Consider the following 16,973-nt stretch of genomic DNA (forward strand, 5'->3'; position numbering starts at 1 on the left):
GCCCCGCCGGGCACACACTACGGGCAGGTGTTGGCCAAACGCCCGTGAGCAGAACGACGTGGCTCGTTTGCAGCAGGTCTGAGGCCCTGCTAGAAGGTGAGAGGCAAAGACTGAAAAAAAAATGGAGCAATCCAGCCCAGGGCTACCCACGCTGCCTTCCCAACAGCATTCCTTTGCTATCCCTCCAAGAAGGGAAGAGGAAGAGAGCAGCTCACTCCAGAGCATCTTGGGCGATTGCGCCATCCAGGATTTGCCCCAAACAACAGCAGCTGCTCCTAGGCAGCAAGTGGGGAATTTCCCTGGCTTCGGTGGGGTCAGGTGTCCCCAGTGTCTCCATTCCCACAGCACCTTTGGCTGCTGGTTCCCTAATGCGTCGCACCTGCTCCTCTGGCTTTGCAAGGGGGCAGGGGAAGGGTGGTGAACTGAACAACAGAAGGGATGCGGAGATAACCCGGCAGTCTCTTCTGCTTCCAGCCAGGGGGAATCTAAAACCTAGGGGAGACCCACGCCCTAAGTTTTTTAACACCCTTCCAAGCCAGGAGATGGGGCAGAATCTTTCTTTCCTCTTTACAAAAGAGAAAACTGCAGCACAGTAAGGCAGCAAGATGTCAGGCACAACAGCAGAAGCAGAGATCCACAACCTGATCTTCCAGCACCTCCTACCCTCTTTCTTCAGCCCTGAAGCCAGACGCTCAACAGGACAGTATGGGAATGCAGCACCATGCTGAGATCCCCCAGCCTTGGCCTCGAGCACTGGAAAGGCTCTGCAAGTGGGGAAGCCCCTGTGCTCCCACTCGCCTCCTGCTGTGCAAAGAACCCAAGGGAGTGGGTGCACCGGGGAAGCCCCTGCAGCCCTCACGTGCCCAGGCACCTGGGGTAATGCTCAGCCTCCTGGTGCTGCGGGGGAGCAGGGTGGGTTAGATCACATGAGACCTCAGGTGCCCGCAGCAAGAAAAAACATTTATTAGAGTGAGTGTTAACTCTTCTCACCCCACACTTGTTCTGATGGCATTTGGGGGTGCCAGAGGATGCTCCATCCATCGTACAGTGTGAAAAGGAGTTCTCTCCTCTCCTTCCTTGTGTAAGCTGGAGACCCCAACAAGTCAGACCCATAGCAGGGAGGGAAAATTCAGTCCTGCTGCTGGGCACAAATACTGAAAGAAAAGCCTCCCCTGTGTAGTGCTCATAGTGCCACCTTCTTTCCTCTGGGAAGGCAGCCTGAGGCCAACAAAACTTTTCCAAAGAGGAGGCGGGGGGATAAGTCTCCCAAAGTGGCTCGGCTCCCACTGAACTGCAGGCAGGCAAGGTCCCAGCGGGCAGCAGGGCAGCAGCGCAGAGCGAGGAGGCAGCCTGACAGGCCAAAGGAGTCCAGCCGCTCATTCAGAGCACATGACAGGCTTCCCTGAGATCTTCAGGTCATCGAAGGGCAGCAAGGCGAGGAGCTGCAAAAGCCAAGGGTGTGAATGTGTAAGGATCCAGGGTTGTTGTCTCCACTGAGCCGGGACGGGGGCCTGCAGCCTCCCACCTCCCCAGGAAAGTGCCAAGAAACCCTCTCGGGGCTTTCCCTAGCGCTCGAGGCAACAGGCAGTCACCCCACGCGCTCCCAGAGCCAACACCTGCACCCTGTAGGGGAGGACAGGCATGGCTAGAAACTCCTAAGAGGTCCCCCCACACTGTCCAACTCCTGCATGTCCTGACACACAGAGCCACAGGCCTCCCCCTGCACAGACTCACGTCATCATTGCCATCAGCCAGGTCCTGAGCTGTCTCATTCTCCATGTTTCTCAGCAGAGTGTCAGCTCCAGAGTGCGAGAGGATGGCGGCGATGGCAGCATCCTTGCGGCCCACAGCCAGGTGGAGCGGTGTGCACCCGTTGTACATCTGGGCATCCACATACGCCCCGTTGTGCAGCAGGAACTGGACAGCCCTGCGGTTGTGGCACTCCACGGCCAGGTGCAATGGAGTCTTCCCGCTTGTGCCCTCCTGCAGCCCACAGACCACAGGGTGTGGGTGCGGGGTCCCCTCAGATGGGCCCTGCGGCACCCACCCACAGCCCCTTGACAGGGTACAGAGGGGGCAGTCCCCACCCCGATTGCTGTCAATGGCACCCAACAGCCCCTCAAGGACCTTTTTGCTCTGCTCCTCAAAATGCAGTGTCTCCAAGCTCCACAGCAGTGCCTGCCCCAAGACTGGAAGAAGGGCTTAAGGGAGCCATGCATTGCACCCAGCCTTGCCCAAAACCCACACCATGCCCAGCCTTACCCGAACATCAATATTTGCGCCACTTTCCAGCAGCAGAGACATCATTGGGATGTTTCCCTTCAAGGTGCTGATGTGCAGACAGGCCAAGCCTGAGATGGGGAGGCAGGAGAGAGAGCCACAGTCAGCCCAGACCATCCTGAGGCACACCAACCCCAGCCTCCTACCTGTTCTGCTGCACTCCTGGATCCCTGCATACACAACTCATGGTCTCTGACCCAACCCAGCCACTGGCTTTGCACCAGGCTGTCCCTAAGTCTCACCTTGCCAGTTCTGGAGCTGCAGGTCCTGGTGGTGCTGGACCATGTCCTCTGGTGGGGCCGTGCCCTGCAGTAGCTGCTGGGCGCACTGCAGGCGCTGCTGCTCACAGGCTAGGTGCAGCGGGGTGTTGCCATTGCGGTCCTGCAGCCTGGGGTTCACTCCCTTGTGTATCAGTGCCTGGATCACACTGGGCTGCTCCAGGTACACGGCGAGGTGGAGCGGGGTCTAGAGAGGAGGTAGGGGCAGAAATTAGGAAAGGGGGGGGATGTTCCACAGGACACCAGGCATGATGAGCCATGCCAGCCTACAGGACCCGGCCTGGCGGCGTGGGCAGGCGGCGGTGCAGGAGCCCATCACTGCCCCAGGGCTCAGCGTGGCTGACACTGTGTGTGGGTGCAAACACCTTGCTGCCCCCTCCCCCCTCCTCCCCAGCTCAGGGATCACCTGTAGGGGCAGATGTCACTCTCCCAGATTATCTACCCTGCCACATTCAAGCCATGCCTACTCCACCCTCCAGGGCTGTATGTAATGTCCTGGGGCCTTGTAAAGGACCCCTTCACCCTGCTGTGCTGGGAGCTGTCACACCTCTCAGTGTATCTCGCACACCCTTCTTCCCCTCCCTGAAAAGGGGCTGTTCACGTGGGACCTTCACCGTGCTCTGGAGGAAGCAGGTAGGGGGTCCTAGGGAAAGGGCAGATGGATTAGGCATCTATCTAGGGAGCAGCCTGCAGAACCTGCCTTCCTCCCACCTTCTGCCTATCATATTCATATACCTGGAAAAGATCATTTTGGATCTCCAGCACCTCCCTGGGCAGCTGAGCAATGCAGCAGAGTGCCACATCTGGGACACAGTGGATAATGGCCAGGTGAACCAACCTAGAGAGGGGATAAAGGGAACAGGAGAGGAAAAAGGAAAAAAGATTAGTCCCAAGTGCCGTGCTCAGCAGCAGAGATCCTCCACTGCTGCTGCATGCTCCCCCCCTCCCCCATTCCCTTTCGCTTCCCACCACCTCAAAGCTCCTCTATCCTGTCCTCTCCTTGGGGAAGCTCAGCGGCAGGGCAAGGCAGCAACAGGGCCTGAGGCTCCCCAGGGCAGTCCTTCACTCCGATCCCCACAGAGAATGGACATTCCTATTCCCACTAAGCACCACAAGGTCCTCCCTTGGAACTCACAGCATGCATGGGGCTTGGACCCAGCACCACCCAAAGCCAGGCCTCCAACTGGTGCAGGTCTGAAGAGCCTGGAATGCATTTTGCAGAGCCCAAGGGACAGGTTTGGTGGCTGCAGAGGGAGGTCTGGGCTCTGGCGGCTGCCCGGGGAATTCCAGTTCCCCACTGCTGGCTACGCACCGCACTTCTGCTTTCCCCCCCACGAAGACAGGCAGCCAAAGCCAGGCAGGAGCCCGGCACCAGTCCAAGATCACCTGCACAGCACAGTCCCTGTGCCAATCTGCCGGCTGACACCGATTTCCTCTTCTCTCCCCCACATCCTTCCCTTTCAGCACTGCTGCAGCAGGGCTGGCACGGCACAGAGGGACACTGGAGATGTGGCTGTCAAAGTCTGGTGGCCAGCAGGCAGCCCTGGTCCTCAGGACCACGGCACCCCCAGCCACGGAGCGGCTGGGCAGCCTGGAGTCCCCCAGCCCAAAGAGAGGCATTATTTCCAGCTGGGTCTGACACTAGCCCCCACACACAGTCAGAACAGAAGTGAGAGCACGATGGAGGCAGAGCTGAGGGAATTTCCAGTCCCCTCCACCAATCTGCTGTGCTCCTGGGCCCCCCTGGGCAGAGGGACTGGCCCCCCATTGCAGGGCAGCCCCCTTGGACTGGCCCTGGCCATTGTGGGGAGCAGCGAGGAGCAGGCAGTGACTGCAGAGCATGGCAGGCGCGAGCTGAGCCTCCTGCCACCTCCTCACTGCTGCGCTGGCGCCTCGGTGGCTTTTATCTCTGGCAGGGATCAGCTCCAAATCGAAGGTGAAGGCCAGGTTCTAAGCAGGCTCCTGACACCTGTGCTGCTTGGGAGAGGTGAGCAGGGCTGAGGGACAGAGGATGAGAGCTGTGCCAGCCCTGGCAAGACACCCCACTCGCCAGACAGCCCAGCTTTGGGATGACACTTTCAGTGTTGGGAATGGACAGCATCCCTCTACAGGTGAGAGGGCAAGACCTGGCCCTAAAGCACTGCAGCAAAGAAGTGGGGCTGGGGGCTAGCTTCTTGCCAGCTGCAGGGGGGACATGAGTGTGCCGAGAAGCCCAGAGGCCAGTCCCCCAAAATGTCCCTTATCCATGCCCTCCCAAGCGCTGCCTGAGGGCTGAGCCAGCACCAGGGACCCTGGGCACCCTCAGCTGAGACCCACATTTGGTGGCAAAACAAGACTGGCTCCCCTCCATCCTGCTGCCAGGGGAGCAGCTGTGCCGAACAGGAGAGGCTGCATCCCCGGGGAAGCCCTGGGTCATGCCGTGGCAGGGAATTCCCCACTGGAAGTAGAGGCCACCCACATTTGCCTCTGCACCGCCATGGGGTGCCCCCTCACTGCCGATGGTCCCCAGGGCAGGGGAGGAGGTTGCGAGCTGGGGCCAAGCAACCCCACGGGCAGGGTCCGGCCACCTTTGGCAGACCATGGGGCAGAGGCAGAGCCAAGGGGCACAAGCCAGGCTGGGGCAGAGGCAGGAGCGAGGGGCAGAGCTGGGGGACCAGCAGCAAGAGTACCCCTCCCCTCAGCAGGTTCTTACTGATTCCAGCTTGGGTATGATACAGGCAGGGAGATTCCCTGCTGGGTTTTGCATCAGGCCCCCGGTCCCCGCAGCAGCACCTGCATTGAGGTATCCTTTGCCCACTTGCAGGGACAGCCCCTGTTTCCCCAAACCTGCTCCCAGGCACCGTGTACGGGGGGAAGATGCCAAGATCTGCCTTCTTCAGGTATGGCAGAGATAAGACTGCTCAGACAGGGGACTTTCCAAGGCAATTCGGCTTGAACTTTAAACCCCTGCTGCTTTCACTTTCCAGAGCCACTCTGGGCTCCCAGGGGAGAGCGCAGCGCCCAGGGTTATGCCCTGCTGCAGCCAGCCCCCGCACGCCCAGGAATCCCCTGGCCCCTCTGCCATGACCCACCTCACATGCTGGGGCAGTCACCTGGGAGAGGTGGAAATCCCAGGAAGCCCACTGCCAGCACCTCACTCTTCCTGCCTCGGGTGGCTTTGCAGCTCGATGAGGTGGCAGAGCTGCTTGAGGCCTGACATTGAGCAAGTCTGGGCATCTATGCCACAATGAGGGTGACCATCCGCACCTGGCCAGAGCTCAGGCTTTCACTTTGAAGCTGGGATGTGCCTGCTCTGAAGGATTGTTTTCCCCTCACTCCCTCTTCCTTCTCCACCCGGGTGCAGCCTCCTCCTGCTCTTTCATTTCTGCATTCGTTCCTCCCTTTCCTCATTGCCAGCCCTCAACTTCCTGAAATGGCTGCGAGAGCCGTGAGCTACTTGGGGGAATCACAGCGAGGCCACCAGGCTGGGATGAGCCCACCAAGAGCATGTGTGCACCAAGGCACTCTGTGCCACGGGCAGCAATGCCAACCAGGAATTGGGATTGTCTCCTGCTAACCTGGGAAACCTCCTATGCCCAGGAGACCTGAGGCGCAGGCATCGTGCCAACCTCTGCTTTCTTCTGGCCAAGGCTACAAGCACCCCCCTCTCTCTGCCATGGCAGCCATGCGGTCCAGCTGCCGACAGGCTGCTGCACGCTGGCACGCAGTGCTCACAGCCCCAGAGCCAGGGCACAGCGATGGACTCGCTTGCTGCCAGGCACCCCGCCTCACCCAGCCACGGCCCCATGCCTTTGCCAGAACGAGCCCCCCACCCTGCCATGCTCAGACCCTTGCCCTTCCCTTGGCTGCTTACATGCCTCTCCTCTGCCTTTCCCTGCTTGCCTGCTCCCTCCCTCCCCATGTTCCTGTCAGCAGCAGTGCTCCTGCCTGCAGCCATGGGGGCGGGTGCCCAGCGGGGACTTTTGGAAAGGGTGACAGGGAGTTTTGGAAAGGGCATGGGATGGAGGAGCCGTGGGCAGGGGAAATGTGGCCAGCCTAGGAGTACAACTGCTGGACTCGGTTTGTCAGCTTTTCCACTTGCTCACCAGCTCCTACCTGGCACAGGGGGTCTCATTTGTGCTCTGAATCACAAAGGTCTCATGGGCACAGGGCATCCCTGGCACAAGGTGATCTACCCATCACCAGAGAGATAATGATCCTGGAGCAGAGGGGCAGGGGCATTCCTGGGGATATTCCTGGGTCTGAGCACAATACGCCCAAGGTGGTCCTAGTTTAGGCATGAGGGCAGCCACTTCCACAGTGCTGTCCCTCTCCTAGGCTTCTCGGTCACCTCAAGTGCCTGGTAGGAAAAGTGTCCACACCGGAGGACTGGAGGCAAGAGAATGGGGTAAGGGTGAAACCGAGCTCTGACACACAGGCATAACTGATGAAGTCCCACCAGCTCTCTGGCTATCCTCTTCCATCCCCCTAGAAAAGGGGCTGACCATGCAGATCCCCCCATCTGTGGAGCAAGACACCTTGTCCTCAAAGCAGCATCTCCCTTCACCATCTCACCCCAGAAACACCTAGGACAAGAGACTCAGCATTCAGTAGAATTTGCTTTGACAAGTTTTTCTCCCTTTCTAGAAAAGGTTTCTGTCTGTAGCAGTAACATCCACTCCTGGCTCCTTATTTTGGCTGAGCAGAGTGGTAGGAAATCCTGCAAACAATTCGCACAAGAGAAGTTTGTTCAGGGGAGGAAACGGCCCCAGCAGCAACAGAGAGAAGAGCGAGGGAGGAGGAAAAGAGCAGGGGAATTCCACGCTTACCCTGGTCTCCTGTTCCAGCCCTGTAACCTGCGCTGCTAACCGCTTCCTCAGCCATCAGCATGAACCTTTGCCAGCCGGCTCAGCAAGCACAGCTCCATCTTGCCCTGCAGCCCTCAGCCAGCTCAGCTCAGCTCCCTTCCTCCCCGCATACCAATGCAATGCTGCCTGGCTCCATAAAGTTGTTCCAGCTGCCCTCTGGCAGCTCCAAGGGAGCAGCGGATCACAGCCCCTGTAGGCTCATCCCCACGTCCTCTGCTCCTGCCCTGGGTCTCCTGTTCTGCAGGTTTCTTCTACCCTTCCCTGGGCAGGGCACAGCTTCAATTGGAGCGGGGGGTGCGTGACTGGAAGGAGGCTGTGGCTAGCGAGATGCAGAGCCCCTTCAGTCACACTCACTTCAGCCCCCCACACCGATCTCCAGCCTGGGCAGCAGTTGCTTCCCAGCCTGCGGCTCCTGCGGCCAAAGGGAGTGGTAGGAACTGATGGGCGAGCAGGGGAGACAGCCTCTGCCTTTCCTTGGTGCTCTGCAGAGGGTCTGGTCCAGGTTCTGGCGCATGAGGGGTGCAGGAGGCTGACTGGCAGGGGAGTCATTGCGAGAGGGCTGTGGGCGCCTCGTTTTTCAGTGAGGTGGGGGAGGAGGAGGAGGAGGTGGGGAGATGAAGGTGCCCCTATTCACCCACGTACAGCACCCCTGGCCTCACATTCTCTAGACTCTGCACCCACACATTTGAGCATTTTGCTCCATTTCTGAGCAAGATGATGGGTCTGGGATCGCAGAAGCACTAAACATCAGATGCATGCGGACCAGTCCCTGCAAAATGAGGGGTCTGTCCTGCACTACCGTCACTGCAGGGATGGGCCAAGCCAGAAAGCAGGTCCGCTCATCTCAGGAGGGCCCAGTCACAGGCTGGGAAGCCAGATGAACAATTGCAATAAAAGCAGCAAACATCCCAGAAGGTTCACTGTCTGTGGCAACTCCATTTCAAGCAGACCAAATTCCCATTCTCACTCACCAGGAGGCAAATATGTTGTCCTACAGTTTCTGTACACACAGAGATATCTTGAGGTCAGAACAGCCCCGTACAAGTGCCTGGACTTCACCAGTGCCTGTACAACTCACCCCAGCAATCATTCACAGCCCTAAACACATCTCACTGCCTCAGGATTTTCTTTTAATGAGACACCATCTGTAAGTCCAGGATATATTGGGGCTCTCCTTCAGCCCTGCATCTGTGCCAGTCAGAGGGGCTTCCCATCTCAGGGATGCAGAGAATCCCACGCAGAGCACTGAGAGTCACCCAGTAACCACTCCCACAGCCTCTCTTCCTACACAGTCATGCCCGAGTCCTCTTTTATCCACATTGTATTAAAAAAAAAACCCAAGACCAACAAAAATCAAAACTTCCTTTGTTAATTTAGCTGAGCTCAACCCTTTCTCAGCAGCAGCCAAGCCTGCCTGCAGAGTGCAAGGACCTGAAGCCCTCCCCTCGACTAATGTGTTACAGCCAGGCATGAGGCTTCTGCATCCCAGGACATGGAAATTTCCAGCCATTCTTTCCCTTCTTCTGTGCTGCAGTTCCCTGTGTCTCTCCCCAGCTCCAAGGCAAACCTAAGCAGGCGGAAAGTCTGAAGAAACTTCCTCCAGGCCAGGCTGAAGTCATACAAACAGGGAAAAAAATCTCTTCTTGCACGCATGATCTCAGAAGGCTGCCAGGACTTACCCACCTTATGCCAAGGCTGTACGTGTGTAACCCCTGCAGAAGCCAGCAACTTCTGGGGCATCCTCAAGGAGCCTGTGCAGAGCTGCTTGGCCTCGCCTGGAGGGGCACCAAGCCCTCCCCTGCTCTCCAAACTCCTGAGCACGCACAGAGCGAGAGCCAAGAGTCCAGGGACAGGGAGGCGGATGCAGGAGGTTCCCTTCTCCCTCCAGCCAGCCCCACACTGGGATTCATTTTCCTCCCTGTCCCACAATGACAGCGTGCTAGGGAGCAACTCGGGACAGACTTGAATTCCCCTGGCAATTGGGCAAGGAGGTTTTCAAAGCCACTCTGGAAAAACCAAGGGCATTCCAGTTTCCCATTAGCTATGGCCATCCTACTGCTGGGCAGCCAGCAACAGCTCAGCCCAGCCAGCGACCAGGTGTGCTCTCTGCATCAGACTTCTTTAATCCTTCTAAAACTGTGTCTCTCCAGTCTTCCGCTTCTTTTTTCTTCTTTCACAGTGGATCCCCTTTGCTGTCCCATGCTGAGCGTTCCCTCAGGCACCATGCTGGGATCCAGGGGTACAGGGGTTCAGCAGCACCCCTGTTCAGCAGGGCAAGCATCGAGCAAGCAGCTACACCAGAGAAGGCAGTCTGAATGGGGACAACCTCTATGCCCCTGCACAGGGAAGATCTCTAGCGCAGGGCTACTTGAGGTGGGAGGGTTACGACAGGCACACGCTGGTGAATGGTTAGAAGTGGCTCTTGGCCCCAAAGGATGAGCCCTCACGCCCAGTGGGTACCCACGCAGGCAAGGGCTCAGCGGGGAAGACCCATTCATTGCCATCACGTGGAGGAGAGCTCAGAACATCAGCTCCTGTGGGGCCCCAGTTTTACTCGATTAACTGTCCCCGAGCCCTTGTTAAGGCATCTCAGCCCACGAGTCACTGGCACGTGATTTCTTATCAGCAGATGGGGCAGCATTTGTCTCTGGTGGAAGGAGGAAGTCAGGCTTCCTCCGCTCCCCTCCCTCCCCAAAACACGCACCAGACCAAAACCGCTTGCTCCCATTTTCCATCTGAAGGAGGCCGAGATCTCTCTCCCATGATTGAGCTGGGGTCCCCCGACCTTCACCCCTGCAGAGAAGCCGTGCCGCTTTGGATGGAGCCCCATGCAGAAGACAGCCACCCTCCTGCAGGGGTGCAGCCCCCAGCCTTTCACAGCATGGCATGGCCGGAGGGCCCAGAGCAAGACTGCAGAAGTAGCGCTGCCTAATTTCCCACACTGATGAGTCAACTCTGCCTCTCCAGAATTGACAGAGGCTGCCATAAGCCCAAGCGAATGGGGAGGTTATCCCTTGTGCTGGAACACAACAGGAGATCCCATCATAGTTCAACCCACCTCGAAGGAGCTGGTCCCACACCCACCCCTTTCCCAGGACACTGGACTCACGCATCTGCCTGGCAAGGCCAGGGAGAAGGGGGTTTCCTCGGTGAATCCTAACAAAGGTTGAGCTTGTCCGGAGGCTGGGGCACAGCCATAAAGCTGCCTGCAGCCTGCCCGGAGCTAGCCATGCCTGCAGCTGGAAAGCCCCTCTCTTACTTCCATGCCAAGCAGTCCCACGGGACTCAGTTCAGCAGAAAAGGAGATGGTTTTATGTGGAAGAGACAAATGCTTGGAAGAGACCACGTGGTTCACGAGGAAAAGGCGGATGCTTGGAGGAGACTGCTGGAGCACATAGGGCTTTTTCTCTACCCAGCCACGGAATAAGCAGGATATGTATCGCTGCACTAAGTGCACCCATCATCTGCCATTGACCCTGCTCCTCATCCTTGATCTCTCCTGCCAGGCCAGCTCTGCCGCTCTCTCAGGGACTGATGTGCTGGTGCCCGATAACTGCAGCCCTGACTTGCCTGAGGCAGAAGCGCTGCCAGTGGCACTAGGGAGGTGCATGTGGGGCTGATGCTTGGGCAAACGATTCTTGGAAGATGGCACCCACACATTTCACTGGCCATCGTACTCCCATCTCTCTGTTGGCCAATTTCCTTCCTGCAGAAGTGAGACTCCTTCTAATTTAAGCACGGGAATTGCCAGTTTTAGCCCCATTGCTTCATCCTGCCTGCATTAACACTGCTCTCCCACAGAGGCAGACAGGAAGGTATCCAAGAAGGATCCTGCTGACACTCCAACTGCCCAAGCATATGCCCCTTGCCTCTGCCTCCACCTTCTATACTTCCTTCACAAGCACTAGGCTGACAAACACAGCCCCCTTATATGCACAGCTCGAGGTGGGTGAGCCTGGGGGAACTATGGAGAGCCAAGATTTTTGTCAGATGGAGAGCCAAGACTTTTGCAAGCTCCCTTTGTGCAAGCCCAGTGCTCCTCTTCACTTGGTACCAGCCAGGGAGGGCATGTGGGGAAACGGCAACTACTTGGCCAAAACCCCTGAACTTTTTGTATTTTTCAGAATTATAATTACAGGAAAGTGTTGTTGCCCAAGTATTCTGAAATATAATGACAGTATGATGTTAGTTCTCAGCCTGGAGCTGTTTTGTGGCAGACACTCAAGTAAGGCACGCAAGGAAATGTGCTGCTCACTGAGATGAAAAGAAGTCGATGGATTTATCTGTTGGGATGAAAGGGATGCAGCCTGTGGCCATCTGATCCCTCTTCTCTGGAGACCTTCTGTCACCAGATGAGCAACTGCTCCATAGACTTGAGCATTACTATCAGCTCTGACTTGTTTTTGCATACAAAACCAGTGGCATTCAATGTGGCAGTTCAATGAGTTGCTGGGTGCTCACAGTCTCCATTTGCATTGATCGAGTGATGGATGTTCAGCATTTCTAAATATAAATGCCGCCTACCTCTGCCACAGGGTCAGGAGGAGAGACAGGAATAGCAGAGGCAGAAATCCACAGCCTCACTGCCCTAACCACAAGAATAGTTTTGGGTTTTTTTTTCCCCAGTGCTGGGAGTGGATCCCAGGAAAGCCGGCTCCTGAGTGGACACAGCCAGCCCAGAGCTGTATGCGCTGCACCACCAACTGACTTGCTGCTCCCTCCCTCTTCACAGATTTCCTGTTCTGAACGGCACTGTGAGTGAGAGAAAACAGAAGAGCAGCTGCAACCGTTTGAAGAGCTCTCCGAGAGCCTCTCCTGCCTACAGTAACCGAGGCGCTGCTTATTAATGTTTCCCTAGTTAATGAGATGCTTGCATTAGGTCTCTCCAAGCAAGTCTGACAAGGGCTCAGCCACCTTACAAGAAAGCTCCACGCAGCAAAAGCGTCTCCAAGAAGCTTCATCTACCAGGTTTACTAAAGAACAGTGAGTGGGGAGCCCTAGGCACAACCACGACAGACTACTCGGGGGGGCTTTTCTGAGGCGTTATTTCCACGGCTCTGCTTAAAAGACCCCTGGCTCCCTCCATGGGTACCTTGACTGTAGTGTTACAGCCAGGAAAGGTGGTGAAGCTCCTCCATGTGAAGGGGCCCCAGAGGCAGCCTGTAGATAGGACAGGACTAGAAAGCACTATCCAGGCGCCCATCTGGGGAGCGTGGGAGGCTGGGTTTAGTCAAACCTTGCTTGCTGTGAGACTTCCAGCCAATCCTCAGAGCAGATCCCACAGCAAGCATTAACGAACTAATTAGCAGATGCACAGGCTCCTTCCCAACCGGGAAGTAAACACTCAGGCTGGCTCCCAGCTCATCTTCAGCCTCAGAACCAGATGTGCTCTGCCAGGCAAGGACAGAGCCTCCCTGCTGCTCCCGCTACTGAAGACATTTGCCTGCTCACGTCAGTGCCTCTTAGTTTCTCTTCCTCCTGCACCATTACACAGTATTAAACTCCAGCCTGGGTTTGGGGCAAAGCTTTGCCCTTCTCAGCTGTGAGCACGCCTCACTCATGCTCTGCATGTGCACCCATGATGAAAACCTTCCGTCAAGGGAATGTACAACAGGCACGTGCCATGATTAGCTGAAGGCAGTTACCAGAAGCCAAACCAACTAACTCCAGCGTGATGCCTCTGCCCTTGAGAGAGCATTACGGATGTGGGAAGGCCCTCCTCATTAAGAGAAACACTCGTCTCCATCACAGAGGCTCAGGAGGGGAGCCCTGCAGTGGGGCGTGCGTCACAAATGTGCTGAAAGCTGCAGCTGTGCGGGCGGCTTGGCAAAGCACGGCCATTTCCACCTGACACCAACAGTTCTGGGGCTGCTCGGTTGAGCAGCATCTGTGGCCCTAACACAGCCACCTCAGGTCTCGCCCTGCATAGCCTGTCTCGTTTTGTGTCTTGCTTAGGTGCCATCTCACCCAGCCGAGCCTTCCCCATTGGGGAGGAAATGTTGCACGCTCTGGGGAAGAGACGGTGTGGGGTGTGTGTGGGGGCTGATTTGCTCCCCCCCCCCCCCCGCCCCCGTTGCTAGCAGCCCAACAGCAAGTGGAAGTTGGCTTCTTACGGCGGTTCGTTCTGTGCCACGTTGCCGGGGGTGCCTCTCCCCGCTCACCCTGCCGGGCCCGGCCCAGCTGCCCCACCGCCCCGACCCCCCGGGAGGGTGCCCAGCCCGCACTCGTGCGCTGCCAGGGCGGCAGGCTCGGCACAGCAGCTCGGGGCGCCCCCGCAGCCCGGCTGAGCGGGGATGGCCGGGCAGCGCCGCAGATAAAGCCCGGCTTATCTCCAGGCGCCGGCTCCCCGCCGCCGGCCGGCTGCGAGGGGCTGAGCCCGGGGCTGGGGGGGCCCGGCGCTCGCCAGCCGCCCCCGGGGAGGGGGAGCGGGCGGGGGGCCGCGGGCACTCACGTGTCTCCGTCCTCCGAAACGTAGGTGAGCGCTTCCCGCTGCTGCCGGCTGAGCCCCTCGGGCGGCGGCGGCTCCTCGGCGCTGCAGGCGGGCGGCAGCCCGGGCAGCGGCTCGGGCAGGGCGCCGGAGCCGTAGCTGGAGTCGAGCCGCTCCTCGGCGGCGCCGCTCTCGGCGAGGGTCTCGGCGGCGGCGGGGCTCTCGGCGGCGGTCTCCCGCCCGCCCGGCAGCGAGCGCAGCGACTCGATGCCCGAGTCGCACTGCCCGTCCTCGCCCTCCCAGCCCGCCGCCTCCTTGCGGCACTCGCCGCCCGCCGCCCGCGACATGGCTCAGCGCCCGCCGCCCGCCCGGCCCGGCCCCGGCCCCGACCCCGGCGCCGGGGGGCTCATGGCCGGAAAGCCAGCGAGCGGCGGCCGGCGCGGAGCCTGAGGCGGCCGGCTCCTCCTCCGCCGCTGCCCGCACTGACTCAGCCGCGCCCGGCCCCGCCCGCCCGGGATTCCCCCGCCGCCGCCGCGCCGGCCCGGCCCCCCCGCACCCCGAACGCGGGCTGCCCCCCCTCCGGCTTTGCCCGGGGGCAGCGCAGGAGCGCTAGGGGGGAGACGGCCCACCCGCGGGCACGGCACGCGTGGGCGAGGGCCGGCAGCCCGGGGTGCGCAGGGGGGGCGGCTGCGCTGCGCTACTCTGAGGCGGTGTGTCCCGGCCGGCCTCCCCCTGCCCGGTTTGTCTGGGTTCTCCAAACAGCAGGGAGATGCACCGGGGGGGCAGAGGGACCGTGCCAAAGCTGAGGGGTGTGGGTGAGGATGCTGTTCTGGGTGCAGGTGGTGCCCGAAGCCGCAGGCTTTGTGGGAAACCATAGGGTGGGTGTCACTGGTAGCAGAGAGAGGTGCGAAAGAGTCATTTGCTTTTCCCACACGCATGCTTTCACCCATTTCACCCACTGAGACACCTTCTTGTTTGTCCTCCCTGTACAGGCGAAGGGAAAGGCCAGGCGGTCACTACAGTTGGCTTACAAGTCGCTTGGTCTAGCTGCTTCTCACTGTCCTGTGTGGCAAATAGAGACGCCAAAGGCCAGCGTGGCTGCTGGGGCTCACAGAAGAGCAGCCAGGACACGGAAATCAAAGCTGAAAAGAGAAACTCAAACAAAGGCCCAGCTCTCTGCCTGTGGGTGACTGACCAGCCTGCGTTTCAGTGCTCTCCTTCCAACATCAAAACTATCCAGCTGTGTTCCTCATAGATCTCATGAAGTCTGTGTAGACTTCATAGTTACTTTCCAGTATCCCAAGCAGCAGGCTTTCCTAAGAAGACAGCCTAGATAGCTCTGAACATAGATGACACTTCAAAATCACTTTCACTTGTTGCTTTTATCGCTTGATGTGCCTCTTCACCTCTGCAGGGTGCTCGTCTTTCCAGTTCAGCCCGGCAGGAGGGGAAGGATCTCTCCACGCCACACACCTGCAAGGGAGCTCACCTTGAAGAACCTGATGGTGGGTACGGGACCGAGTTTGCACAAACCACATGCAAAGAGCCAAAGACTTCCCCAACCCGCGCTGCAGCTGCCGCTTGAAGGTTTGCGTCACTCCCCCAGCCCCGGCTGCCAGGCCTTAAACCGCAGCCTTGCTGCAGGTGAACTACCCATGAAGAGTGTCCCCAGCCAGGCAGGAAGAAAGGTTTTGGGGTGTGAGGGCAGCAGGAGGCACGCAGGGGAATTCTCTGTTGGCATCAGTAAGTTCCAGTCACAAGTTTTCCTCCCACGTTCAGGATCTGTTCCAGTGTCTCCAGTTGTGTCCCTGACACTGCCTGGATGCGAGACTACAATCGCTAAGGGAAAGGAGCTTCTCCCACATCTCATCAGCTCTGTCCAGTGCAGGGCAGGAATCTGGGCCGTATAATCATATCGTTCCCTTCACACCCTCGTGGTGGCTGCATCCCAGCTCCTTGTGCATCTACAGCTGATGTTCCTGACCCCTACCCAGAATTTCTACTATTTCAGCTTTCTATACACAACTACTACTAGGTTACCCATCAAGTACCTTCCAAAATGCTTTTGCCATTTTCTCTAGTAACATGCTAGATGTTGCTAGAGATGCAGCAGCAGCATGGAATGGTTCCTTACTTTTCCATGGATAAAATCAGATACTGGGGAGAAAACTACTTGCACCAAATCAGCACAAACCTGTGCAGTGATGCACAAAGATTTCACTTTTCTGTGAACTAGTTGCTGCTTGGCTTTGCAGCAAGTGGCAGCCACCCCTTGGTTATCTTGCAGTGTCCCGTTCCAGCTGGGGCATAGGTGTGGACCCTGCTTCCAGGGCTAGCACAGGTCCAGGAGCAGCTCAGCCAAAGCACGGAGCCTGAGCCAATAAGCCCTGGACAAGCTCTGCAGGGAAGCAACTCAAGATCCACCACTTGGGACATTACAGTCCAGTCCACTGAAGCTGTCTATACCTCCAGCTACCAAGCAGCCCCTGAAGGTGACCCTTCTCTGCTGATGATGTGAGCTTAACTGGAGCTAGTGGTCTCACAGCTTCCCCAAGGTGAGCCTTGAACTTTCTTGAGCTGGCTAGTGCTCCCCTAGGGCTGTGTGGCAGTGACCTGCTGCAGCTGAGCTGTGGAGACCAGGCGCTCCCCATTAAAGTCAGCTACGCCAGCCAGGCGGCTGGCTTCAGCCACCACCTGCAGGTCCAGGTCCAGACCCTCCAGCTACACCCACTACACTATACCACACTCCAATTACACCTCTCCTTGCCAGCTCTCTTCTGGCTGGGTGTGCCTCCATTAACCCTTTGGACAATTTGACTGGAAGGTCTGAAAGATGAATTGGTCACTGTGCCCCGTTATTTGCCTTCAGTCACTCATTCAGCAAGGCTTGGGATCTGTTTCATGCTGTCTTCCTTTCTGCCTGGTCATGCGAGTTTGGGACTTTCATTGTTTTCAGAGGCTTTAAATACAGAGAGATATACATACACACATGCACATGCATATATATAACATCTATATCGTATACATACACACGTGCACATGCTTATATATAACATCGATATTGGCAGGTAGTGGTAGAGGGAGTAAAAACATTTAAATATAATATGAGGCCGCCGATCTCGATGTTCTGACTTGCTTTTG

General features: G+C 57.8%; 2 protein-coding genes across 2 annotated transcripts in view; one reads left to right on the forward strand and one right to left on the reverse strand.

Moving 5' to 3' along the window:
- Positions 1-939: 939 nt before the first annotated feature.
- Positions 940-14,317, reverse strand: NFKBIE (NFKB inhibitor epsilon). Its single transcript, XM_055816023.1, has 6 exons — positions 13,857-14,317; positions 3,294-3,396; positions 2,523-2,745; positions 2,263-2,351; positions 1,735-1,983; positions 940-1,442 (listed from the first exon to the last, which is right to left on the reverse strand). Exons 1-6 carry the CDS (start codon positions 14,177-14,179, stop codon positions 1,377-1,379), a joined length of 1,053 nt encoding a protein of 350 aa, XP_055671998.1. The 5' UTR covers positions 14,180-14,317; the 3' UTR covers positions 940-1,376.
- The window catches only part of TMEM151B (transmembrane protein 151B), a 30,246-nt gene continuing 27,450 nt past the window's right edge, over positions 14,178-16,973 (forward strand). The window contains 1 exon segment of the mRNA XM_055816472.1: positions 14,178-14,243. Coding sequence (XP_055672447.1) covers positions 14,178-14,243 — 66 coding nt within the window.

This window comes from Falco peregrinus, chromosome 11 (genome assembly GCF_023634155.1).
Source record: "Falco peregrinus isolate bFalPer1 chromosome 11, bFalPer1.pri, whole genome shotgun sequence".
Lineage (NCBI taxonomy): Eukaryota > Metazoa > Chordata > Aves > Falconiformes > Falconidae > Falco > Falco peregrinus.

Coding starts and splice junctions, on each gene's coding strand:
- NFKBIE (XM_055816023.1), bottom strand. CDS start 14,179: ATGTCGCGGGCGGCGGGCGGCGAGTGCCGCAAGGAGGCGGCGGGCTGG. Junction 3,397..13,856: donor GTTTCGGAGGACGGAGACAC/GTGAGTGCCCGC, acceptor TCCCCTCTCTAG/GTTGGTTCACCTGGCCATTA. Junction 2,352..2,522: donor GCAGCTCCAGAACTGGCAAG/GTGAGACTTAGG, acceptor TCCCCATCTCAG/GCTTGGCCTGTCTGCACATC.